Below are 12,395 nucleotides of genomic sequence, written 5' to 3'. Positions count from 1 at the left end.
TCAAACTGGATAAAAATATTATCATTTGAAAAAAGAACATATTCAAAACTACTTTTATGTAACTATCTTCTCTTTTACCTAATATATATATAGAAATATATAATATAATATATATATTACCTTTTACCTTATATACATAAAAGTTAATCTTCGTAACTCATCATCCAGTCCTTGTTTTCTAAGTTTGCAAGTGAAGACATTCAGTTTCTGAGAGTGTAACTTATATACATTCATTCACTATAAGTAGTGAATCTAATCTCTATGAATATCACCTTTCTTCCAAGAATGAGCAGGAGATTAAGGATGTGCAACTCCGTGGAAAAGGCTAGAATTAGGTAAAACTAGACAAAAATATTATCATTTGAAAAGAGAACATTTTCAAAACTACCTTTATGTGACTATCTCTCTTTTATCTAATATATATATATAATTAGATATATAATATATATTATATGCATAATATATACAATATATATAATTATATTATATATAATATATAAATGTATTACCTTTTACCTTAAAGATTTAGATATTATATATATTAATTATATATATAAGGTGAAAATAAATATATTCCCTTTTACCATATATATAATTATATCTTTGAATATAATTATATAATTATGTATAATTATGTATATATAATTATATATATGGTAAAAAGGAATATATTTACTTTCACCTTATATATATAATATATATAATATCTAAATCTATAAGGTAAAAGGTAATATATTTATATATTATATATTAATTATACTATATATTTATATATTTATATTTATATATTATTAATTATATATATATTTACCAAATAGGTAAATATATATATATCTATATTATCATTTACCTAATACATATTATATATATAACATATATTACATATATATAAAATCTTTTAATATAGAATATATATTATATATATTAGGTATATGATGATATAGATATATATATATATTTACCTATTAGGTAAATATATTTATATATATAATATATAAAGGTAATATGCATATATATATATATATATATATATATATATAATATCTCCTGAGTATCCTAATATCCTGTCTGTTTTTCCTCAAGGTAGTATTCTCAGTCTGAGATGTTGTTTTAATTTTCTAACAAATATGGCTAAACTTACCTCAAAAATATGTAAAAGCAATTATCTGAAAGAAAAGCAGTTATTTAAAAAGAAGACATAATTTTTCTAGAGTTGAAAAAGTTGATTTATTGATATAGTAGTAGCCTTAGAGATTCTGATCTGCAATTATGCAAACCATATAAAATACCACAGACAAAATCACTACCCAAAAGAAAATTCAAGAAGCTGCATAGAAATGCAGTGGGAGTAGAAGAATTGGATCCATTCATAGGTCTGCAGGAAGGTGATTCAGTCTGAGGAGACGTAGATCCGTGAAGAGTTACAGTTGACTGACAGCACTTTTAGGTTAAAATACTGATCATCATCAGTAATGGCTTACTTGGGAGACTGGAGGCATTTCTCTTTGCCCATTTTTTGTCACCACAGAATGTGTAGCAGATTGCCCACATTTTAATTAATTTTCATTTATTAAATCATGAAATTTAACCCCTTGTTCGTTGCACAACAGGCCATGTGTTAGGTTCGCTTCCTGATCTTTCAAGAGAATGAATGCCAAGTACAGAAATCTGCTTGGGTTATTGAATGCTAAAAAAAATTGTTCTAATGTGCCTGTTTATTATGCACATTTTCTCCCCTGCAGTTATTATATTACCTAGTCAATCTATTTGTCAATTGTTAATGTTTTTGTTGTTGCAGATACAGATGTGGTGTATAAAAGCGAGAATGGACATGTCATTAAACTGAATATAGAAACAAATGCTACCACATTATTATTGGAAAACGCGACTTTTGTAAGTAATGAATAATTAGTTACTTTATGCATTTCAGTACTGTTTAGAAAGCTCTCTAGCTGTACATAACTTTCTATTCTTCAGCTCCAGCACCTGTAAACCATTTCAGGTAAAAGTTGGGGCTGGAGTATTATGAGAACTGTTAAAACTACTGATAGAAAATACCCTGTGACTGTCTACTTCATTTTCTCCCCATTTACTCTTGTTAGTAATTGGAGAAATATTTACATAAATAGTAGTTGCTTAGAAAGAATACTTTTTCCCAATATTTTATATATATCATTAGCTATATAAATACCAAGGTTAAAAAATGGTTAGTCTATCCTTATTTATTATTAACTTTCTTTTCTCCTTTACTTATTATTCTTTCTGACGTCTTTCTAGTTCTCTTGTTTTGGGGATCATATGGAAAGGCTTTCTAAAGCTGCTGTTCAGCTGAGGTTGATGTATTTTACTTTTTGAATTTAGGATTTTATCAGTATCGTTTTACTTCTTTTGTATCACTGTTTAGCCAACATTGTTTAAATGACTAAATATATTTACAATGTACATAATATGGGCTTTGTCTTTCTGAAAAATCTCATACCCTAAGATTAGGAGACTTAGCTATGCTTACCTATTTGGTAAGCGATAATGAATTACTATTGCAAATGTTGAAACTCTAGCTACCCAACACAATGAAAAACAGTACACAGTTATTTACTGACTATTTTATTGTAATTAAAGTTTCAATAGAATACCAATTAGATGAATTCACATAATACAGACAAAATATAGTACAAGGTCTCAGAAAAACCTCCATAAAATGAAACAATAAGCTAAATCATTGGCTACTTTAAAAAATGTATTCCTACTTGTACATTTAAAATAAACTTTTAATCTTCATATTTATTATGAAATGGCCCTATGGAAGAGATGGACTAAAAACTTTCTGTTTAGTATTTTTACATATTAAGGAGAAGATGTCATTACAATGATATGTCTATCCATTAGGTTAAATTTAACCAGCCAACTAAAGTACATTAATAATGATCATCAGTGAGAAGAAAATAATGACATTTTTGTTTTTAATGTAATTTACAGGGAATCAAAGAATAGCTATTCTGTGTGCAACTCTTTATATTATTCAAGGGATGTTAAGGTTATATACAGCAGATGGCTTACTTTCTAAGAATGTGGATTTTCTTTGGGTGATAATACTAACCCTTATGGAGAATTTTAATAAACAGTATAAAACAGTATTTACCATTTATTCAGTGGATGGTTCTCTGGGATACCAGGAAAGGGGCTAGGAGAATCATTGAGAAATACCGTAAATAGTGAAAAAGTAGCCCTTATTAAGAAGATAGGATAGGAGACAGAATTCAGGAATTGATAATGATGAGAAGGTATGGTAATAATATACGGATTAAAGTAAGAATGAATGGATTTTCCATAAAATTGGTTTGGGGAACAACAATTGAGTGCATTTTAATTTTTGTTTTCCTTTTTCATGAAGCAACATAATTTTTCGAAGCTTCTAGGCCCTCAGTAGCCAGGCATTCCGGTTAGATATACTCAGTACATGAATTATTCTGTGTCTGTGCCTTATTAAATACTCTTTTACACAATTCAGTGAAGTTTTCCCCCATCACTAATTATGTTTTTGTTTTCCATTATTTATTCATTACTTTTTAAATCTTCCATGGTACATCAAAAAAGAAAGCAAAACAAATAAAACTTTTGGATTATTATTCCATTATCTCACTTCTTTTGTTGGTACTACACACCACCACCATCTCTTATCATTGCGGTTTTCTCCATGTGCTAATTAATGCTGTTTTATCTTTGTGCTTTTGTGTTATATCTTTTTAAATCCTTTTGAGTTTTCTTTCTGTTCTCCCTCTGTGTTGGCCATGACTCTTAATTACCACAGAGTCATATTTAGCAAATATTCTAATTTACTGGTCTTCTAAGATTCATAGGCTCCCTAAGGACTTTGATGTCACAACACAGATGATTAAGCAATTTATAAGTCCTAGAGGTGTATACGTTCAATATGGGGGAGGAGTCAGGGGAGTGGAAGGTAGTATCAGTTTGCACCAGTTACTCAAAACTGAGAACAAAAATAGGAATTACCATAATTCCGGATGATTTCAAAGGAGCTTAATTGTTTTCTCCTAACTTCAAGATGGCATTGTTTAATACACTTATGTTTTTAAAGTTAACATTAGGCTAAAACCTGGATTTAATGTCTCTTCCAGGAAACTCTGTTGAAAAATATAGTTTATTGAAACACATTGCTGTTTTTTCTGTGAGCAATTATCATTATTTTAATTACAACAATAATTGATTGGATCAGATCAGTGTAGAAAACTTTGAAATGAAAGTATGACAAGTCTTTTGAGAAAATAAATATACTATTGATAGAAATGTCATCACCGAATGGCCTGTTCTATAATAGGACATATTATGCTAAAATATGACTACAAATTTATTTGAAAAATTAAGATAATTTAACATCATATTATCACTTTTCAACTTAAAAACATTTTAAATATGATTACTGTGTACTTTTGGTTATGTAATTATGGTTAGCTGACTCTATGATTAAAATAAATATTGGGCATAGTTGTCAAAATACAAAATACTTTTTTAAATGAAATAATTGTGTTAAGGCATTCTTTTGGGTTGAAGGTAGGTGGATTTCTAATGAAAGGAGGAAGTTAAAGGGCACATAACTTTTGAATTAGAGGATGGGAAGTAAGTGATTTAGCCTCAAAATTGCTCTTCATAATTTCTAAGTGTTTGGAAATGTTATCTCTTAAAGCCAGAACTATTTCAAACAAAAGCTCATTCACAATGACATAATGAGGAAAGTGTTTCATAAGTATTAGCTGTACTCTTTCCACTGTTAGTAATTTGAATATCACCAGTGGCCTTGGCAGAAAATACCAGCAGCCATAAATTGTTTTACCAGATCACTTTTTGAAATTAGAAAGGAGTTGTAAACATGAGTTGAAACCCCATGTGCTTAAGTATAGTTAAGATTTTAAAAATATTTATCTTTTTTGCTTTTTAAGACACAAGGTCTTGCTCTACAGTTGTCCAGGGTTGAATGCAGCTGTGATTTAAGCAATCATAACTTACTGCAGCTTCAAACTCCTGGACTCAAGTGAATCTCCTGCCTCAGCCTCCTGAGTAGTTAGGACCACAGGTGTCTGCCACCAGGCCCAGCTAATTTTTTTAATCTTTTTTTTTTTTTTAATTTTAGCAATGGGGTCTCACTATGTTTGCCTAGGTACATCTTGAACTCCTGTCCTCAAGTGATCCTCCTGCTGTGGCCTCCCAAAGCACTGGATTTACAAGCATGAGTCGCAGAGGTTGGCCCCCTAAAATGTAATATGTATCTTTTGCATTAATATGAAAAGGAATAAGTGAGAGCCAAGAGTCTAATCTGAAATCTCTGAAACTCTATAAACCTATTTAAATATATTGTATTAAAAATAGCCATAACACAGGGAGGAAATTCATATATGGCAACAGAATGATTCCAAGCAAAATGTTACATATTCTTTGCTCTGTTTATTTTTATATAGGCCATTAAAAAATAGTGGGTTTAGAAAGAACTAAGAAAGATTCATTGATTTATCATGCATAGAGACAGCATCAGCTGGCTTGCATGTCATCCTAGTGTTTTTGGTTTTATTTGTTTGTTGTTTTATTTGTTGTGCCACTGGGTATATGGAGGGGATAGATCCAACTCTGTGAAATCAAGAAATTTATTATTCAATTTGCATTTGAGGAAATAGGTGTCCTATTAAAAACAACAACAACAATAACAAACACAGTAGAACAAATGAAGAATTACTGAATAAAGGCATCAAAAATTTCACCTCATAAGATTTGAGATGAGGAAAGATTGTCAGAACATTTGATTGTCCATGTGGCCTCATCTTATGGCTAATAGTAACGGATAATTTGTTAATTATTTGTAAGATTTGGTCTTATCAATATCTGGTGGAATCCAAGTAGTGGTAGACATCAGTAGTGTAACTAATACTGATTAATCAGTAAAGCCACTGGAACTGTACACATGAATGTTGTGTTTTGACAGTATTATTTCTTTCTTTCTCTAGACCAGTGTTTCCTACTGGGGATGATTTTGCTCCGAGGAGACAGTTGTCAGCTCTGGAGACATATCTGATTGTCCTGAATGGATATGAGGGGTTTACTGTAGGAATCTAGTGAGCAGAGGTCAGGAATGTGCATCCTACAATGCGCATGACAGCTCCCACAACAAGATTAATGTAGCCAGAAATGTCAGGCGTGTCAAGTTTGAGAAACTCTGTTCTAGACAGAGATACAAGAGAAATCATGTGATAATTAGAACGTAGTTTTCTGAGGTAGGAGCAAAGTACTGACAAATTGGTAATTTTAAGGAAGATCTTAAGTTGTGCCTTCCCGCTTTATTAGTTTCAGGTACTTTTCTTCTTTTTAAGGACAACCCTGTAAAGAAGACCAGCATGCCTGAGTAGGATCGTTTGGCCTTGGCTTCCTCTCTTGTGGGTATTGCTGAGTATAAGATAAAAGTGTAACCCAGTATTCTTATAATTTTTGGAGGATACTTCTAATTGAGACTTTTTTGTTCAGATAGGTTAGTATCACTTACTTGGCTATTACCAACTTTGTTTTGACTAGGAAGCAATTATTGCTTTTCAAGATAGAGAATAACTGATGTCTACTAGCAACTTCATCCAGCATGATTGCTTTCATTGGTGCATTGTCCTTATGAATAATTGAATTTTATCATTATTTGCTTGGGCATCTCCTTCTCTTCGATGTAGCAGTTACCACCCCCTGTTGCCAGATACCTTTATATTTATCTTATTTTTATTACTCACTATGAAAATATTTAGATATTTATTATATCCACAATATATATTTTAAAAACAATAATTATGTTTATTTAGGTAATTTCCAATTCAGTCATCAAAATAGGATGTAACATTGATGTACATTCGGGGAAACAAATGGAATAATACATGTTTCAGCAAAAATTGGACACTTTCTATATTTATTTATGGAAGAAAACATTGAATCTACCATAGACATTTAGGCTCTTCAATATATTCTGTAAGTTAAATATATGTGAAAGTCAGTTCCAGCATAGTTTTAACAGTGGTGGTCATTAAAACAGGAATATTAGAAAGAAAATTTGTGATCCTTACCGTGGAAGTATACTCAGGCACTATTTTCATTAAAAGTGTGGGGAGAAATTGTCTTGCTGCCTCTACGTGTTTGCAAGTATGACAGGATTACCCTGCAGTTTCAAGCACTTATTCATACAGTTCCCCATAGGTTTAAAGGGCTAAAATTAACTACTACCTATTACTTTTTTACCCTAAATTACAGTTGTGAAGGATCTAGAAATTAGATTCTACTAACTAATTTATTTGTCAGGACAAAGAATCTCAGATGGTATGACCATTTTACTGTCAATAATGTTACTAATTAATCTACATCCATAGCCATTTAATTATTATGCATAGTGTTGAATAAGTCATCCTTGTAGACAAAATTATCAAAGTAATATATAAAGAAAATTAAATATCTAAGTAACATAAAAATAACATAACAAAATTGTTTCCTTCAGATAGGAATAAAATTATGACAAAAATAAATTAGATGAGACTTGTTTAATTATATGAACTAGAGCTTGGTTCAATCTTGTCTTATAGTCTTTTTGGAGCTGGAGGTATCAGACAGGATGCTAGAAATCAACAGGCAGCTACATTTATAACAATTGATTGCAATTGTTTTGGAATTTGGCTTCCTGAGAGGTCAGCTCCCTGACTTGTATCCAGGACCAATTGGTCTATTTTGAGCAAGTCGAGGCTCTAGTTTCATACACTTAAACATTTGGTGGATATTTCTGCCCTTCATTTTCTTTCTGAATAATTTTATATTATTGCTGTTTTGCAGTCATGGAAAGCCAATTAGAAATTTTAAAAAATATTAGTCAAAGGATTCCAAGTTTCAGACAAAAGGAATAAGCTTTTGAGATACACAGCAGGGAGACCAGAGTTAATAATAGTGTATTGTATATTTTCAAATTACTAAGAGTAAATTTCAAATGTCTTACTATAAAAATGTAAGTATGTGAGGTGATGAATGTTAGTTTAATTTAATTATTCCACATTATGTCCATCCTTATATAGCAAAACATCACATTTTACCCCATAAATATATACAATTATAATTTACAAATTAAGCATAATAATAAATCACTCAGTATTTTATTAATTTGTGATATAACAATAAAAAATACATTTTCAAGAAATATTTCAAGCTTTTGAAGTTGATAATATAAAAATAATTTTTCCCCTCTTTTGATCTTTCAGAATATTTCAGTCTACACAGCTTTGATGATGATGTAGAACTATGCATTGCTAAAACTTCTGCAGCCTATTCACACTCACAGAATACAGATATTTTAATAGTATATTGGAAATATATTAAATTAGTATTTTAGTTTGCTTGTGAAACATGCATGAGCATTCAAGGAAGTTCAAGTTTTGGTAAACATTAAATAATAATGACAGCTCATTATGGAGCTAGAAAGCATTCTCCCTGTCTCCTACTTCAGTTTAAATTAAAAAAAAATAAAAAACAACCGAGACCCAGAGTAATAAAGAGACTTGCTCAACATATCTAGTGTAGTTTTCAGACTAGAGCAAACATTTCTTGACTCCTAATCCAGTGTTGTTTTTAATATTACTAGCTGGGAATTCCATTCACAATACCTTTTAAAGGAATGTAAAAATAAATAACAATCCTTTAGTATTTTATTTTATTTTTATTTTTATTTATTTTTATTTTATTTTATTTTATTTTATTTTATTTTATTTTATTTTATTTTTTTTGAGACGGAGTTTCGCTCTTGTTACCCAGGCTGGAGTGCAATGGCGCGATCTCGGCTCACCTGCAACCTCTGCCTCCTGGGTTCAGGCAATTCTCCTGCCTCAGCCTCCTGAGTAGCTGGGATTACAGGCACGTGCCACCATGCCCAGCTAATTTTTTGTATTTTTAGTAGAGACGGGGTTTCACCATGTTGACCAGGATGGTCTCGATCTCTCGACCTCGTGATCCACCCGCCTCGGCCTCCCAAAGTGCTGGGATTACAGGCTTGAGCCACCGCACCCGGCCCCTTTAGTATTTTATATATAAAAAATTTCTATGTGTATTTGTGGATTTTTTTACGTAAATCTTCTAGGAAAGATGCTTGAATTAAATATATGTATGTTTATATGTATTTATGCATGAGTTCACAATACAGATACATATCTATGTATAGATATATTTATATATGCAAGTATTGATCTCTCTATTCTATCAACCAATCCATCAATCTATCCATACCAACAGATAATCAGGAACAAAAGATTATATAGTGAGTATAAAAGAGGAAAAAGTGTGGTTTACATGGCTTTTGTTGCCTTAACTTGTCTGAAGTCATCATATTTGTTTTTAACATATTTTAAATATTGTGATGACTGTAATCTGTGTTGTCATCCTTTTTATCCAGAATTGTTCAATTCTTGTTGAAATACTGCCTTGTGAATAAAGGGAAACAACCTTGAGTGCATTACACACACACACACACACACACACACACACACACTCACACACGCTACCACCACCAAGCAGCACCAGTTATTATGAACTGCTACTACTCTACTTCTCTTCTTTCTCCTGATGTATCTGGCTGATATAATCTAGTTTATGTCTGAATTGCTTCTGTTTCTTAAAAACTTGTAGAGATTTTTCCTCCTTTCAATCTTTTTTTTTTTTTTTTTTTTTGAGACGGAGATTTGCTCATGTTACCCAGGCTGGAGTGCAATGGCACGATCTCGGCTCACCGCAACCTCCGCCTCCTGGGTTCAAGCAATTCTCCTGCCTCAGCCTCCTGAGTAGCTGGGATTACAGGCACGTGCCACCATGCCCAGCTAATTTTTGTATTTTTGGTAGAGACGGGGTTTCACCATGTTGACCAGGATGGTCTTGATCTCTTGACCTCGTGATCCACCCGCCTCGGCCTCCCAAAGTGCTAGGATTATAGGCATGAGCCACCACACCCGGCCCCCTCCTTTCCATCTTTATAATGTTTCTGCATCATTATATCTTATTACCTTATCAAGTTATTTGCCAACTGTTATTTGGATCCCTGTTGTGTGTCAGATAATATTCCAGATTCTGGGAATACAATGGTGAGCAAGACAAGTTTGTCAGACTGAGATTAAATGAGCAATCCATTGAAAATACAAGAAAATGTCAGCTAGTATTTAAGTGCTTGTTGAAAAACACAGGAGGAAGACTAGAGAATGATTAAGTGCTTAGGAAAGGCTTAACTACGGAGGTAACATTTCAAGGTCCAGTTGAAGAATTGTATGGGTTGCCAGATCAGTAATTACAAATACATAAGCAGTGGACATATGTGGAGAATGGTACAAGATGAACTCAATGAGATAACTAGGGGTAAGATTTATGTTGAGTTTTGTAGGTCAAGGTTTTATTTTGTGAGCAATAGGTATTTTGAAGAAAGAAAGTGGCAATATCTGAGTCATATTTTAAAAGTACATGCTGTCAATTAAATGGGTGCATTTTCTAGGGATACTAAAGCAGAAACTGAGAGACCATTCTTAAGGCTATTGCAATGGTACAAATAAGAGAAGATGCAGGGCTTGAACTATGTACAGGGGTGCTAATCACTGTAAAAAGTTCAAGTAAAAAGTAGGTGGATGGAGGATTTGCTTGGAGATAAAATAGGTAGGGCTTTGTTGGTTAATTACTTTGAGTCTGTTGGAAATAGAGGGATCAGCATCATCTCCTAGGTTTTAAATTTCATTGAATGGGTAATTCTGTTTTTAATATTTTTCCACAATTTTTGAGAAAAGAATCTATTTCATGGTTAGATGTTATATGTATATGTTTATGCATATTTTCTCTGTGTAACAGTGTAATAGAGGAATTTTTAGAAGAATAGTTAAAAAAATCTTGAAATAAAATTAACAAACTTATAATACATAGAATATAGGCATGCAACCCATTATGTCTTGGGGCTTAAAAATATATTGTCTATGATTATTTGATAGAATTACTCCATAATATTGTATGTGCTTTTTCTGTCCCACCTACTGTAATCACAGCTGAAGTGCAATAGAAAGAAAATAGAACAGCTTCTTACCTCAGGATCTCATGATGTATTAACAGAGACATGCACTAATCAAATAATTTATATATAAACATTTTCAATTTATGACATAGAATAGGTGTGAATACTAGGAATGTAAGAATAAATGTTAAATATTGCTTTTACTTTTATTGCTTAATATCCATGTCAGAATTTTTAATGCATTAACTGAATCTGTTTTGAAGAAGTCACAGAAAACTTCCCTAAAGAAATGAAGATGAGTGGAAATAAGTTGACTAAGCAAGAATATGGCTTGAGCATAGTGGGACAGGCATGAGGCATGGAGGAATAGAAACAAAGAATGCTGGGTAGTAGGCACAGCACAAGGATGAGGGAAACAGATAAGGTTGGAGAAATAAGTCGTGGCCAGATCATGCAGATCGTGGTGCTGAATTTTCAAAAACAATCAGATTCGCTTTTGGAAACAAATATCTTCTTGTTGAAGTGATAGAGTACATTATAATGGAAAGTTGTGGCTCAGGAGAGGACAAATAAAGGCATTGTCGGATGCCCTAGGCTTGAAATTATAAGCAAATGGACTTAGGCCATGGCAGCAGAGAAATGAAAGATTTGAATAATAATAAATAAAATAAAAAGAAGAACAGAATAAGAATGTAGTGGTTGGGGATGGGGGTTAGAAGGATGTATCAGTGATAATTCTTGAGATTTTGATTGTATGACTTAATCCAAAGGGGAGTTAACCAGTTAACCATTGAGATAGGGAATTCTGGGTGAGAACAAGGTTTGAATGTATGGTTGGATGAAAATATCTATTAAGCTATATTTAGTAACTAAGTGGGAAAATCTATTAAACGATATTTAGGGTGTCACATTTCTTTTTTTTTTTTTTTTTTTTTGAGATGGAGTTTCGCTCTTGTTACCCAGGCTGGAGTGCAATGGCGCGATCTCGGCTCACCGCAACCTCCGCCTCCTGGGTTCAGGCAATTCTCCTGCCTCAGCCTCCTGAGTAGCTGGGATTACAGGCACGCACCACCATGCCCAGCTATTTTTTTTTGTATTTTTGGTAGAGACGGGGTTTCACCATGTTGACCAGGATGGTCTCGATCTCTTGACCTTGTGATCCACCCGCCTCGGCCTCCCAAAGTGCTGGGATTACAGGCTTGAGCCATCGTGCCCCGCCAGGGTGTCACATTTCTTGATTGAAATGTTAAAAAAAAAATTGCCTCCACTCCTTAAAAAGGAGCAGAGTTGAGGGCCATATGTAATTCTATGGTAGCAGTTTGAATAACTTCTGAGGTGGTTACATGGA

At 32.5% G+C, this 12,395-nt stretch overlaps 1 protein-coding gene across 3 annotated transcripts in view; it reads left to right on the top strand.

Moving 5' to 3' along the window:
• The window catches only part of DPP10 (dipeptidyl peptidase like 10), a 1,392,171-nt gene that overhangs the window by 1,054,310 nt on the left and 325,466 nt on the right, over positions 1-12,395 (top strand). For all 3 annotated transcript variants that reach the window (XM_074399881.1, XM_074399880.1, XM_003931538.3), the window contains exon 4: positions 1,799-1,893. In XM_074399881.1, the coding sequence (XP_074255982.1) occupies positions 1,799-1,893 (95 nt within the window). The remainder of the gene's footprint in view (positions 1-1,798; positions 1,894-12,395) is intronic.

The sequence above is a fragment of the Saimiri boliviensis genome, chromosome 5, assembly GCF_048565385.1.
Source record: "Saimiri boliviensis isolate mSaiBol1 chromosome 5, mSaiBol1.pri, whole genome shotgun sequence".
Classification (NCBI taxonomy): domain Eukaryota; kingdom Metazoa; phylum Chordata; class Mammalia; order Primates; family Cebidae; genus Saimiri; species Saimiri boliviensis.
Note: the sequence above shows the minus strand (reverse complement) of the source record. Positions and strands in the feature narration are given on the sequence as shown.